Here is a 15,629-nt window from a genome sequence, read left to right as displayed (position 1 = left end):
AACAAAAAATTCTGGAAGTGTTTTTTGACAAATAGATTCCTTACTAGGCATACAGAATTTTGAATAATCATTCATATAAACTACAGTACATAACCATATTTTCCACACCCTCAGAAGCAGTGCAGAGGCTCGAAGGAGAGGGAAGTAATTGCTGGGAAAAAGCCTGGGAATGAACCTGGAGGGTTGTTGGGTATGGGTGGGAGAAATATGGAACAGTTTTGTGTGGGGGTTTTGGAGGGCAGGGGGGATTGTTAGGGAGTCGGGGATCCTCCCCCATGCAGACTCTGGCTGACCCCTAGCCTCTCCCAGTCAGGCATATCTACCCCTGTGCCTGTGTCCCTGCACCACCACTCAACCCCCCCCCCCCCCCCCCCGGACTCCATGTGTCCCTGCATCCCCACTCCCAATCATCCCCTGTTCCAGTGTGTTCCCCTAATGCCCCTCTAAATCCCACTCTGTATCCCATGGCGCCTCACCTGGCCCCCGCAGGCAGGGCTCTGTGGGGAACCCAGCTTCTGCTCTCTCCCTGTCAGCTGCTGACCACTAGGCGGCTGCCTCTGTTCTCGTGCCACAGCAGCCCCTGGTGGGCAAAAGACATAACTGCAGAGCCTCTCCAGGAGAATGTATTTTCTGCCCAGAAAAATCTGTGGGACATATGTATTCTGTGCAGGCACCGTGGTGAAGAATTCCCCCAGGAATACATACCGTGGATGTACAGCATTATACCATTTCACTGTTCGCAGTATATTGTTCTAATACACAACACAGTATGTTACTAGTTTTTAAAGTTCGCAACGTGACATAATTATAATATGCTGGTACCTCGCTCAAGCTGTGATCTTGTTCTGCAGAATCTCAATTTTCATTTAAAAAACAATCTGTTTAGGCTGGCAAAGAAAATCTCGAATGTGAACTGATTGTGATAGCTACATGAATCTGCAGTAAGCCTTGAATAGTAGCTCTGAGATGGCTGGTGGTGATTTTAAATGTCATTGTTAACAATTTAATTCCTCATGTAAGAAAGGAGAGGGAGCATACCTACGTCTGCACAATTTACAGGAGTGACTTCTTTTGGTGCCACAAGTGAGTGTTGTTTAGGAGAGGGCACTTCTTTCCATCACTAAAGAAGGAGCCTGGTAGAGCCCAGTTGGGAATCGGAGCCCCACTGAGGGGGACATAAGTCCAAGGAATTGAAGCAACCATATTTGAGCATCTGCACAACAGACTGAATGGCAACTCACATGGGCAGACCTTGGATGAGTACCACTGCCCTTCTCCTTCCCCTAATTTCTCCCATGCCTTGGAGAGGGTATTAGTAGATATTAGCCATGCTTGTTTTAATCGGGTGTTTGAGTCAAGTGTTTGAATCACTTAAAATCCATTAGTTCTTCTTCGAGTGCTTGCTAATGTCAATTCCACATTAGGTGTGTGAGCGCCGTGTGCACCATTGCTGGAGATTTTTCCCTCAGTTGTATCTATCGGGCCAGCTTTAGTGCCTTCCGGACCCACGCACTTACGCGCCGGTATAGGGGCACCACCAACACCGCATCCTCCTCAGTTCCTTCTTACTGCTCAAGACAGTTTCTGGAACAACTCTTGCTTTGGCAAGGCATTCTTCTCAGTGGTTTCTGCTTCTGTTTCATAGTTTGTCTTAAGTATAGTTGTAGTGTATATATTGTAAATAGCATTAGTGCAAATAGTTAGATCCCCAGTCTCCTTACCGTCAAGGGGCTCTCTTCGCTGCTGGGCCAGGCATGCCTGGTCCACGGGTTTCAAACCTGGTGCCTCTTGTGGCAAGCCTGTGCCCAGGAGCAACCTATACTCCAGTTGTCTGAAGCATTTGGGAGAATGTCCAGTCTCCTGTCCGCCACCGGTGTCCAGACTCTCTGCATCGAATGGAGGCTGAGAGGGTACCACTCCACCATGTTCACTTCAGGAGGGTTCTTCATCTGAATCTGAGGTAGAACCATACGTCCAGCCTAAGGGCCACCACCAGCACCCATCCTGTGTACCACCCGACCTCAGTACAGGTCCCCCACTGATGCCTGGCCAAGTGAACAGTGGCCTATGCAATGGCAGTATTGGAATCCTTGAGGGTTTCCCCACTGGGTCCACCTTCCCGCCAATCTTACTCAGTTGCTTCTGAGAGGTGGACTTTCCCTCTAGCCTGCTCGGCATCGAACCTCGACTCCGGTACCAACCCCAGTATCCATATTCAGGATGTAGCCCCCATGGATGTTGTTGAAGCTGAGAAAGAGGAAAAAAAACTCCTCCCTCCGGTACAAGCCTCTTCCTCCTGAGATGAGGCCGTCTCAGGGCTGAATATCTTACTTCCACAGGATGACTTCAGGGCCCATCAGGAGTTTCTAAAGCAGATAGCAGCTATCTTGGGGCTAGAGATTGAGGAACTTAAGGAATCATCCTACATCCTTGTTGACATTCTGGCTGCAGCAGTTCCTTCTGAGGTGGCCCTGTCCATTAATGAGGCTGTAATGGGTCTGGTCAAGGCCCTGTGGCAAACCTCTTCTTCTCTGTCCCCCACCTCGAAGAGGGCTGAGAAGAAATATGTGCCAGCCAGCAAGTACGAGTATCTGTACTCCCACCCCTCTCCAGGGTCCCTTGTTGTATCGGCGGCCAACAAGGAGGCAGATGGGCGCTACCCCCAAACAGAAGGACACAAACTTGAGCTGTTGGGAGGAAAGTTTATTCGACAGCCAGTCTACAGCTGCATATCACAAACCAGCAAACCCTACTGGGGAGATATGACTACAATCTGTGGGACTTCTTGTCCAAGTTCAAAGACTCCCTGCCTTGAGTTCTGAGGCATAAATTCTCTACCCTCTTAGAGAAGGGTAAGAATGTTGCCAAGGCCTCACTCCAGGCGGTACTAGAAGCAGCTGATGTGGCGGCAAGGACACTGGTCTCTGCAGTAACCATGAGGCAATGTTCTTGACTACAGTCCTTGGAGCTACCTCATGAGGTCCAACAGTTGATCGAGGACCGCCCTTTCAAAGGCTCCTCATTCTCGGAGCAGACGGATACAAAGCTCCATGGCCTGAAGAACACAAGGGCCACCGTCAGGTGCCTGGGCCTCTATGCTCTGTCAACTTTTGAGGAAGCACTTCAGGCCTCAGCAACTGTCCCACTTCTCGGCTCTGCCTCTGAGACGGGAACCCTTTAAGAGAAAGGGAGGAGGTTACAAACACTGTTAGCCACTGCTTTAATCTCAACCTCACTTCCTGGGTTTCATAGGTACTCCGGTGGGCCCAAGCAGGTCTTTTTGAAGGTGCACCCAAGGGCACTATACTAGTTCCCAGTTTGGACCCTACCTCCCCATTGGTTTTGGATCGATTATCTCACTTCAGCCCGACATGGTTTTGCCTGGGGCACATGGCCGTGTACACTTGCGTGGTCTGGCACCCAAGGCCGTGACTCAGACACCTGCAGATGTGGTTGCTTCAGTGTACACCCCAAACAGACACCATTTGGACTCAGTGCTTACTGTTCAGCCCCCATCCTTGCTTCCCCCATCTGATGGAAGCAGCTCCTATCGGTGTTAGTGGGCCTCCCCTTTGTCACCCCCTGGGTGTCCATAGTCTTGGATGCTCCCAACCTAGGTTGGGAAGTCCACCTCGGTTCACTCAGGGCCTGTGGTCCCAGGAATAGCTCAGGGTGGTTCACTTAGCTTGCCAAGTGTTCCTCCCACAGATCCCAGGAAAGGTAGTGCAGATACTGATGGACACCACCGTGGCTATGTTCTACATCAACAAACAGGGAGGGAGCCTGATCCTCTGCATTGTGTCAGAAGGCCATTCATCTATGGGAATTCTGCGTGAAGCACTCCACGCACCTCAAAGCTTCACATCTTCCGGGAGCTTGGAGAATGCCCTGGCAGATCACCCCAGCAGATCCTTCTCTCACCATAAATGGTCCCTTTACTTAGAGGTCACCAGGTTCATCTTCCAAAGAGGCGGGGACCTCCCCTGTAGACCTGTTCGCGACCAAGCAGAACAGAAAATGCCAACAATTTTGCTCGTTGCGTGGGCACAGTCTGGGCTCCCTCTCCGTCGTTTTCCTGCTTCCATGGACAGAGCTACTATTCTGTGTATTTGCTCCGGTTTCTATGGTGGTTCACAAGGTCCTCCTGAAGATCAAGCTTGATGAGGCGAGAATTATTCTTCTAGCCTGAGCATGGTTCGGCACGTTGCTCCCGCTCCACCCACACCTGACCTCACAAGACCACGGTTGGTTACTGCACCTGAACCTCAGCTCCCTTCACCTAACTGCATGGAAGTTGAATGGCTAAACCCAGAGGAGCAGGCCTGTTCAGAATAAGTTCAGTAGGTCTTGCTGGGCAGTAGGAAGTCCTCCACTAGGGCTACCTACCTTGCCAACTGGAAGCGGTTCTCGATATGGTCATCTCATCGAGGCATCTCTCCGACTCAGTCTTTCCTTGCGTCCATCCTGGACTACTTGCTCCATCTAAAGCAACAAGGTCTGGCTCTCGCATCCATCAAGGTGCATCTAACAGCAATTTTGTCCTTCCACCCACCAGTGGGCGGTAGATGAGGGTTCTCTCATGAGATGACATTGCTTTCTTAAGGGATTGGAGAGACTTTACACACAGGTTCACAAGCTGATCCCCATGTGGGTTTTAAACCTGGTCCTTTTGAGATTCATGGGTCCTCCCTTTGAGCCGCTAGCATCGTGCTCTCTGCTGCTACTTTCCTGGAAGGTCACCTTCCTGGTAATGATCACCTCATCCAGAAGGGTCTCTGAAATCAAGGCCCTTGCGTCAGAGCCTCCATACATGGTGTTCTTCAAGGACAGAGTCCAACTGCGCCCCCACCCAGCCTTCATGCCAAAGGTGGTTTCACAATCCCATAGCAACCAGGCCATTTTTTCTGCCGGTCGTCTTCCCAAAGCCTCACCAGAATTCAGAAGAGCAGCAGCTTCGCTCATTGGATGTTAAGCATGCCCTCACCTTCTATAGCAAGAGGACTAAATTCTTTCACAAATCCAAAAAAATTTTATAGCAGTAGCAGAAAGGATGAAAGGACTTCCAGGGTCAGTCCAGAGGCTCTAATCCTGGATAATCTCCTGTATTCGGGCATGCTACAAACAGGTGAATGTCCCATCTCAAGCAACCCTAATCACTCACTCCATGAGAGCTCAGGCCTCTTCAGCGGCATTCCTCCTGCAGGTTCCAATCCAAGACATCTGAAGGGCTGCAACTTGGTCATTGGTTCATGCCTTTGCATCCCACTATGCCATCACCCAAAAGGCTTGAGATGACTCCAGGTTTGGAAGAGCAGTGTTGCAGTCAGCATGTCCCTGAACTCTGAGCCTGCTTCCTGAGGTACTGCTTGTGAGTCTCCTAATGTGGAATGGACTTGAGCAAGCACTTGAAGAAAAAACGGTTACTATCCTTTCCGTAACTGTTCTTTTGAGATGTGTATCTCATGTCCATTCCATGACCCACCCTCCTATCCCTCTGTTGGAGTTGGCCAGCAAGAAAGAACTGAGAGGATGTGGGACCGGCGGCGCCCCTTATGCTGGCGCATACCCGCACTGCTCCAGAGAGAGCTAGAGCCAGCCTGACTGATGGCAGGAAAAATCTCCGGCAGCAGCGCACACAACACGCACACATACCTAACATGAATGGACATGAGCAACACATCTCAACAGTTACAGAAAGGTTAGTAACCCTTTTTTTCACTTTATTACATTTGTAATTGTAATGTGATCCAAAGAGCTAATAAATTAATGTACATTGTTGTACTTGCTGAAATTTTTTTATTTGAACTTTGCTGGAGCTGGTTTTACTCTATTTTATCCAATTAATAAACAATACTGCACCCAAGCATGTAATTTCCTAATGATAAAAACTGGCTGCAAGGAATGTCTGCTTTACTGACTGACAAAATGATCAAGACTAAGCAAATTTCTATTTATTTCCAGATGTATATAGCCCTAATTTCAGCTCATGCACTCATTCTGTGTGGGTTTCAGTTTTTCTCTTGTGTCCGAGGACAGTGGACTGGTAAGCATGTGTTTATTTCTACCACCATAACCAAGCAGTGTTTATAAATAAAAAATCGTAAAATGTTTGCAAATGTTTCAACTGTTTAACGTGAAGTGCCATGAATGTTCTCTTGCCTGCTCATGCCATCTTATTTTCTTGTGTGGTGCTTAGTTGAAATTTGCTAATTCCTTCATGCTTTCTTGTGCTTATTAGTATTTCAAGGCAATGTTTTGGTGTACCAGAGCTTGCTGGACTGTCAAGATCATTTGGAGAGTTATATGGCTGAAGGAATACCAGGGTCCTTAATGCAAGGGGATGGAGGATCATTGCTGTAAATACCAGGGAGGGCATGTGGATGAGGGGCTCAAGAGTCACCTTGAATAATAACAACAACTAGGGACGGGCTCTAGAGCATAGGTGAGGCACATTTCATAAGGCTCTCAATACTGGGGGAAGTCCTAGGACCAAGTAAGGGGCTTAGTTCATTGAGCCCTGGGTGAGGGTATTCAAACATAAAATGCCTTACTTCAGTCTTTCATACACACATCTCTTTCTTTCATTTTTTGCATGTTGTTATGCAGTTTGGAATGTGCATGGCTCATCTCTAGAGGAACCTGTCCAAACTGCTGTGTGATCTATAGTGTCTTCATGCATACTGTGAACAGATTGCTACTTTTAACAACTTCCTCAGCACTGAAATATGGAAAGAACTCATAATAAATCCCTATCAACGGTCTGGAATTTATGAAAGCTTAAAAAAAATAACCAAGTCGTACACGCTTCTTGTAGTAGTGTCCCTTTGAGTGCTCCATGTCAGGTGTACCTGCACCTTTAATGGGAGACATTTGGTAGCCATGCCCGTTCAACACTTGGGGACATCCCACACATCCTCATGCCGCTCGCCAAGGCTGCATGGGGCTGTGGGGATGAACAGTCTTCAGTTCCTTCCCAGCTGCCTTTGGCCAGAGATGGAATCTGTGTTGCCTGTTCTCTAACACTTAGCTTTTTTTCCTCAGATAGTTTCCTCATAGTTACTTAGCTTATGGTGTTACAGTTGTTCCTTTTATTTCTTCCTCTCAAGCTATTAAAAATTTTTTAAAAATCATTCATAGAGAGTAATGTAGGTTGGAGATCTCCCCTTGAAGGGGTTAAATTTTTATTAGTTTTGCTCAGGAATCCTGGGCTCTCCTGGGATTCAAGAGGAGTTTCTTTTCTGTTACGAGGCTATTCAGATAAGTGACCTACACTCCCAGCACCTCTGCTGTCTGGGTGATACTCATATCCCCAGTAAGTGCAAGATCTGCACTTCCTTCAAGGGTAGATCCTGAAAACACAGAGAAATTAAGTTTAAACTTCTAATGATGGAGCAAACTGTATGTCCCAGTACAAGTAGTGCCCCGTCCACCTCAAGATTTCAGTCACCGAAGATCAGTAGAGAAGTATGCAGCACCGAGTAATCTACAGTACCAAAGTCATCATCTAGGCTTGTGTTGTGCAGGAGGTCGGACTAAATGATCATAATGGTCCCTTCTGACCTTAGTATCTATGAATCTACATCTGCCTCTAAATAGGAGGCGGTATAAGGAGTAAATCTCCAAGAAGCTCTGTCACCGTCTGACAAGTAGGCTACAGAGACCTCAAGTCCCAATGGGAGTTCCATGCAGGCTCCGAATGAGATTGGTATCACAAAGGCAAAGAGGAGTCTGTCGTCTAAGACAGATTCCAGTACTGAGTTCAGACAGGACCAAGGACTGTTCACGTCCCTAAGTTACTGCGGGGAGCAGAGCCAACTCATCCCATGCCAAGAGCTTGGTACCAGCTGCACAGGTACCAAATTCATGCTCCACAGGTTCCCACTCAGCCAAATCTTTGATACCATTGGTACTGCAAGTAGGAACCCTAAGGATACCTTCTGAGCCAGAGTCTCCTCTGTTAACGAATGCTTGGGGTTTGTCAGTCTCAAGACTCTTTCATTAACCCCTCTATCACCTGGAGCAGGGAGGGGTTCTCAAACTTTTTTGTACCGCGACCCACTTCTGACAACAAACATTACTGCACAACACTGCATGAGGAGCGGGGGTGTACCAAGGCCTGTAGCCCAAGTCCCACCGCCCAGGGCTGAAGCCCTTGGTCTTCGGCCCCAGACAGTGGGGCTAAGGCTTTGGCTTTGGCCCTGGGCCCAGGGAAGTCTAATGCCGGCCCTGGCCCAAATTTTTCCTTGCTTAACTAATGGATGGACAAAAAAGCCAGTGGGGGAAGAAGGGGCAATAAGACTTTGAGCAGCTCCTGATTGCAAGATACAGCTTAATTTTCTTTCAGCACTACACAAGGCAAGCAAAACATAGCAGCAAGGGTGAAAAATCAGGTAGATATAACAGCCAACCAGGAGCAGGCAGGGCTCTCGTGGCTGCAGTTTTTGTGTTGTGTGCTGAATTCATGTCTATCTGCCCTTCACTTTATATCTGGTAATGTGTGTAGCCTGGGCTAATGTTGTACGTAGTCTTACACAAAGATGCTTATTGGCTCTCAAATTGATGTAGCCTTGTGGTTACCCCAGGGCAAGACGCATTGATGCAGTGCAATGTGGCATATGACAAGGCAGGACTGCAGTCACTTTCAAATTAGCATTTACTTGTCCGATGAACTGAATTGTCTAGAACTATACAGTCTGTAGGGCGGACAGTAAAATCTGGAGTTGAGCTGATTTCACCACTAAAATAAACACAAACCTATTTTATCACTTTGTATTGAAGAGGAGGCACGCTGTTCTGGAGTTGCTGTTTGCATGGGTTCTTGGTGTGATTTTTTTTTCATAACTAAGTTTATTCTTTTCACAGAATGCAGTGACTTCTCTCCGCCTGTAACTGTGATCCTGATGGTCTTTTTGTGCCTTGAGGGTTTTCTGTTTCTCACTTTCACTGCTGTTATGTTTGGCACCCAAATCCACTCAATATGCAATGATGAAACGGTAAACCTACTTCCCTTGCTTGGTGTAATAATTCTAATATAAGACTTGACTAGCTATAGCTTTATTTGCATATGATAGAGGGGCTTTTATGATGGTGAAATATTCAAATCTTAAACACACATCTATTATTTCCCCTGCTACTGGGAGAATTAGGAACAATTATTTGCTTTTGCTAACAAGCAGATGTGTAACAAATGTGTTCTCCTTTAGTATTGACTTCCCCCACATGATGCAGTAGGGTGAGACTTTCAAAAGCTTTTAGAACAAGTCGCATTGTCTTTCAGTGGGGCTTGTGCTCCAAGTGAGCTGTAGCTCACGAAAGCTTATGCTCAAATAAATTGGTTAGTCTCTAAGGTGCCACAAGTCCTCCTTTTCTAAATTACTTGGATACCTATGAGTGGGATTTTCATAATTCTTAAATTGTCACCAAAAGTATACATGATGTGCCTAATCTGGGATTAGAGGTGTGCTTTTTTTTACACCTTTTTTACTGCACTGAAATGTCCTGGCTGATACTTGGTGTTAATCCATTTTCCTCCCCAAATCCCAGTGTAAACATTGGAAGAATGTCATCCAATGTGAGTAATTGACTGAAGATGTAAGGGAGTTGAGTTCACAGTGGCATCCTGAATTTTCTCAGCTGATGCTGCTTTGCAAATGTTGCACTTAGATATTGAATAGCTGTATGCTTTACAAAAGGGAAAACAAACGGTGAGTGTTCCACTGTCATTAGTGGGAAGTGAGTACTGTAAATGATCTGATTTGAGTTGAGATTCTTAATGGAAGTTTTATTTCATTTTTGTCTAGAGTCAATAATTGTAGTTAACAGCTTCTTATTAGCACAGATCCCTAGCATGTGGTGCAGCTAGTGTTCTTTTTAGCTTTTTGCGGTGCTTAGTGTTTTGTTTCTCATGAAATACTGTTGCAGAAAAATATTTTAATAAATATGCAATGTATTCAGCAAGCTTTAAATACTTACATTGTGCTGCATTCCCCCACAGCTCAGTGAATCATTCTGATTTCTTTCTTAGAAAGAAATAGCACTAATTTGTTTCACGCACACCAGTTCGGTGCCTGACTGCGTTTCTGCACAGGGTTTGCAGTATTTCTAGTTTAGACCCCCACTTCTCTCTTTGAAGTTTTGGAATAGCCTTCCAAGGGAAGCAGTGGGGGCAAAAGACCTATCTGGCTTTAAGATTAAACTCGATAAGCTTATGGAGGAGATGGTATGATGGGATAACATGATTTTGGTAATTAATTGATCTTTAAATATTCATGGTAAATAGGCCTAATGGCCTGTGATGGGATGTTAGATGGGGTGGGATCTGAGTTACCCAGGAAAGAATTTTCTGTAGTATCTGGCTGGTGAATCTTGTCCATATGCTCAGGGTTTAGCTGATCGCCATATTTGGGATCAGGAAGGAATTTTCCTCCAGGGCAGATTGGAAGAGGCCCTGGAGGTTTTTCGCCTTCCTCTGTAGCATGGGGCACAGGTCACTTGCTGGAGGATTCTCTGCTCCTTGAAGTCTTTAAACCACAATATGAGGACTTCAATAGCTCAGACATAGGTGAGGTTTTTCAGGAGTGGGTGGGTGAGATTCTGTGGCCTGCGTTGTGCAGGAGGTCAGGCTAGATGATCATAATGGTCCCTTCTGACCTTAATATCTATGAAGGGGGACAGGAAAAAATTTGTGGGATACCCCAGCTCTGGCCATCCCATAATGGGGAGGGCTGGATAGAGTTGTTTCTTCAGATCATGGTGCTGGTCTTCCATTCAGCATTAGAGGTTTGCTGGAGAGAAATGCAGGACACTTAGTCCTTGCTGGTCTTGGCTAACAGCATCTTCACTTGTACTCCTTAACATAGAAGTGCACTGTACTGCTACTAGATACCCTTTCGACTGCCGGAATTTGAGTTGTTTGTACTCTGAATCTGATGATAGTACAGTAATGATGCTCCCTTTTAGTCCAAAACTTTGTCTAACCAGATATTTCATGTTGCCATTCAATTTGCTTAAGATTTTTAATGTTCTATAGCAACCAGAGGTGTGCATGTATCTGGTTAGTCTGTTAACCTTTCTTTAGGAAAATAAAGTACAAATGTGAAACACTGTTAAAATTGATTATTTAAATCAAGGTTTCCTATATCTTGATTTAAATCAGTCCACCCTGCTGGCTGTTAAGTGTATAACTGTTTGTTTGTTTTAATTTATGTGCAGGAGATTGAGAGGCTTAAAAGTGAAAAGCCAACCTGGGAGAGGAGGCTACGTTGGGAAGGGATGAAATCTGTCTTTGGGGGCCAGCCTTCACTCCTGTGGATCAATCCTTTTGCAGGATTTCGAATCAGGCAACTTTTGCTGAGAGCAAAGAAAGGGGGACCTGAGTTCTCTGTGTGAGCCTTTCTAATCATACTTGAACTTGAAAGAATACTATATAAATATTTATTTGGGGCCAGAAATGGCTGTCTACATATAATCTGTGACCAGCTGAAACAAACAAGACATTTGCTTGTAGCAAGCAAAGTTTTATAGTCACAGACATCTCATTAACTTTCAGAAACGTAAACTAGATGCTGTAATGATCTTTCAGCAGGATAACAAAAGAAAGGTGTGTAACCACACTAAAGAAGCCAAAATGTCATCATACTACTGTAACTTATTGTTTAATGGGATTAATTTTTGCATTTTTGTTGAACCGTTTATTTGATAAATGTTTTGGGAATTTGTGTTTTATAAAATTATGAACTGAGGTGCAGTTGTCAATCATGAGATCAAGTAGTTATGCTGGAAGCCCATTTTAAATGGCATCAAGCTCTCTAAATCCATTAGTTTTCAGGGAATAATGACTTATTCAGTCCTTTAATTTTATTTTTGTTTTCATTTGTCCTGATAGTCAAAATTATACTGTTACATCCCACTTCAGACATGCAGTCCTTGCATATTAATAATTCGAGATTTGTGCACGTGGTAACATAAACATGTCAGATGCACTCCTCCAGTCCTGCCAAATGTCCTCCGTGATTCACAATAGCATGTCTTGTATTTGGCAGTATTAATCTTAAATGGCATTTAGGTAAGTTCTAAATGTGCAGTAATCAAATATTTTTAACTTTTAGCTATGGGTCAAATTCTGCCCTGTGATACTTGTCTTCAATTCTCAGTGCATTGACTTTAAAGGAACTTGTGTGTGGGTATCAGAGGGACCAGTGACTAGATCTTCCTGTAGGATTAAAAATGAATGTATTGCAGATTGGTATAACTTTGATCCAAAGAACAATCATTATTGTATGGTCCGGAGGCCCTTTTGTTTTTGTTTTTTTATTGTATAGATTTTACATCCATTCAGAAACTGGTAAACAGTTCACCAGTCACTTAAATAGAGCCATCACTGAACGGAGGGAGACTTTCTTCAGCGTTAGGGAATGTAATCCCAGCCTCCTTTGTGCAAATACAAGAAATCTGAGTGTAAAATGGAAAATGAGTATACAGTATGTAAAGGGAAAATTTTTCCATTTTGCCATTTTCCAATCAAAACTGATTGAAAACAAAAGGAGTGAACAGTGTAGAAATATAACTGCTTTTTGTGGGTCTGACAAATAACAGTAGTTCTAAGGTGTGTTCCTAAATCTGCAAGTAATGACACACAATCTGCAAGTGATGAAATACAGCTGAAAATGGATTCTCTAAACACTACAGATAAATACAAAAATTCTTCTATTATTACTTTATTCTCTTTGAATTATCCACCACACAGGAGGATAAAGCAGGAGCCTTGATGCATAGCTTGAACTGTGCCTGGAAAGTAAACAGCTCCCTGTTCTGGGACTTGCCTTAAACTTGTCCAGTTTTTGTTTTGCCATTAGCATCAACAAGTTTATTCCACCTCAAGCAGTATGATATGCTCAAGGATCTGCCATTAGTGAGTTTACATTCACAGACTGAAAACATGCTTTCTTTTCTTAGTGACTTGTTTCTCCATTTCTGTACAAATCTTTGTGGAATCTTAATTCTTAATCATACTGATTCTTCATCACATTTATGTCCTAGTATGTGTCCGTTTACTAAGGGATCCATTCAGTATACCATGGTCCAATTAACAAAACTGTGCAATACTTCAGAAGATGTATACAGTGCTTAGGGAGTAGGTATGTAATATGGAGAATTGCCAGATGGACACATCCAATAAAGCCACAGACAAATGAACAAAAATACATGTATCATGTAAATGAGGGGGAAGGTTGGAAGTTGGACAAGAATCTTTGAATATGCAGTTCAACATCCTCCATAAATATTGGAGAAAAAATTATCTGGCTTTGTCACGAGGCTTTTAGTATGTATATTGTTTAATAAAATATACTGATGAAAATCAGAAAATACCATTTAAAGCAGTTGAAACCTGTGACTTTGTGCGTGTGTGTGAAATCAAGTTGACTTGGCTTTTCAAACCCTTGTTACATTGTAACTTTTTAATGTAAAAATAAAGTAATGAATAAGTCTAAGTTAATTAACTTCCACTCCCTATCTCGGTCATTATCTTTAGCTGTGCTTATTTAGACTGGAAGCTCTTTAGTTCAAGGACCATGTCTCTCTGCCTTTTAGATTTACAAATACACTTACTAAATTTCTCAATGCATGTGCAAAATGTTGTAAATTACAGATTACAAAACCAGAAGGGACCTGCTGTGATGATCCAGACTGACCTCAAACACATGCTAAATAATGACCCTGTGTCATGCTTAAGGACACAATCCATTTTAAAGGCATTCAATAAAATGGCCATCTGTTATTGTTCAGCTTCATGGCTACACTGTGTTGGCAATCAAAGGGAGAAGCTGCTGCTGCATGCTCTGGATTAATTAGTACTGGTTGGGTAACAGCCACCTATAAAACAGTGACTGTCCATGAATACAGAACGAACTCCCCCCTCCCACCTCCATAAAGTCGGATGATCCTCGATGAATTCTTTCCTTCAGAGATTTCATTTCCGTAAAACACTGTATCTGTTTGTATAGACGGTGTTTAGTCTCGAGCAGTGGTCTCCAAAGTGGGGTGCGCAAGACCATTCCTGGGGGTGCACGGCAGGAGGAGTGCCGCCATCACGGCTGCAGCCACGCTCCTGGACCTTTTGATTCTTCAGTGGCCGCTCGGCTCTCCCCGCTCCATCTTCGGCGGGATGCCGGCGGCCGATCTTTCTTTTTTTTTTTTGCTTCCCTAGAGCAGGCCCTGGGGGTGTGCGATCCAAAAAGTTTGGAGACCACTGGTCTAGAGAAGACTGAGAGGGGACATAACAGTTTTCAAGTACATAAAAGGTTGTTACAAGGAAGAGGGAGAAAAATTGTTGTTTTTAACCTCTGAGGATAGGACAAGAAGCAATGGGCTTAAATTGCAGCAAGGGCGGTTTAGGTGGGACGTTAGGAAAAACTTCCAAACTCTGAGTGGTTGAGCACTGGAATAAATTGCCTAGGGAGGTTGTGGAATCTCCATCATTGGGGATTTTTAAGAGCAGATTGGACTAACACCTGTCAGGGATGGTCTAGATAATACTTAGTCCTGCCTTGAGTGCCAGGGGACTGAACTAGATGTCCTCTCGAGGTCCCTTCCAGTTCTATGATTCTATAATCATACAGTTGTGGTAATCCATATTTCTTGATAAAATGTATCCTTACCTCTTCCTAGCCATGCAATACATACAACTAAAAATTTAAGGTAAGTGACAGATGCCGAAGCAGGGTATGTGCATAACTTTAAATAGTGCGGGATACTTAGGGAATAATATTTTGCTTTCTTGTAAATTGTAAATCTGAGTAAAGATTGATGCATATTATCTCTTCTCACTTCAAAGTATACTGGGCTGGAAAAGGTGTGCACTACTGTCTGTTCACTAGTACTTTGTAACCGGTCTTAAAACCTCTTCTGGGATTAAAAAAAAACATTTTTGTTTATGACTTTGTACAAATTGGCATGTTGAAATATTGCTCACCTTTGCGCACTTCCTTTCCACCAATCAGGATGGGAAAGTAAGGTACCAAACCAAACTGACTCTCAGAGAGGCCGAAAACTAATTTGTCTTCTCAGCTGTTGCCTATGTATTTGGCTTTTTTTCTCCAAAAAGGGGGTGTGGGGTAGATGTATTCTGGATAGGCAGCTGCCTAGGGCACATCATTTCAGGCAATAGCTGTAATTCTGCCATTCCCAAGAAGCTGTGTACAATGATTTCCAGGTGACCATCCCAAACACTAGTTTCAGGAGTGGGAGGCTGGCCAGCAAAAAGAAAAGTTTTCTGCCTTATAGAAGGAAAGGGTAGAGGAAGAAGATGATGAGCCACTTGAAGAAGGGAAAGAGATGAGGGACCCATTTTGGTGGCTTTGGGAGGAACTAAACTGTTTTCTACTGAAGGCCCCAATACATCTGGGGTCAGCTCTTTCCCTACGTTAGAAGCAGTTTTCTACTTCTTTGAAGTATTCTTTAAACTGCAAACTACCCTTTCCATTTATATTGAAGACCATAGAAGATGGTCTTTAATATAGACTTAATGATAGGGGAGGAATCAAAGATGGGGAGGAGGCAAAAGCTGTTGAGAGTGCAGAATTGGGGAGTCTTACCTTAAGGTAAGACAGACTACCATTTGATATTTTACT

The 15,629-nt window shown here is 44.2% G+C and overlaps 1 protein-coding gene across 7 annotated transcripts in view; it reads left to right on the top strand.

Moving 5' to 3' along the window:
- The window catches only part of ZDHHC7 (zDHHC palmitoyltransferase 7), a 57,954-nt gene extending 44,578 nt beyond the window's left edge, over window positions 1–13,376 (top strand). For all 7 annotated transcript variants that reach the window (XM_073308107.2, XM_073308101.2, XM_073308102.2 and 4 more), the window contains 3 exons: window positions 5,962–6,043; window positions 8,863–8,993; window positions 11,212–13,376. In XM_073308107.2, coding sequence (XP_073164208.1) covers window positions 5,962–6,043; window positions 8,863–8,993; window positions 11,212–11,388 — 390 coding nt within the window. In that variant the 3' untranslated portion in view covers window positions 11,389–13,376. The remainder of the gene's footprint in view (window positions 1–5,961; window positions 6,044–8,862; window positions 8,994–11,211) is intronic.
- Window positions 13,377–15,629: the final 2,253 nt, after the last annotated feature.

The sequence above is a fragment of the Lepidochelys kempii genome, chromosome 12 (genome assembly GCF_965140285.1).
Source record: "Lepidochelys kempii isolate rLepKem1 chromosome 12, rLepKem1.hap1, whole genome shotgun sequence".
Classification (NCBI taxonomy): domain Eukaryota; kingdom Metazoa; phylum Chordata; order Testudines; family Cheloniidae; genus Lepidochelys; species Lepidochelys kempii.
Note: the sequence above shows the minus strand (reverse complement) of the source record. Positions and strands in the feature narration are given on the sequence as shown.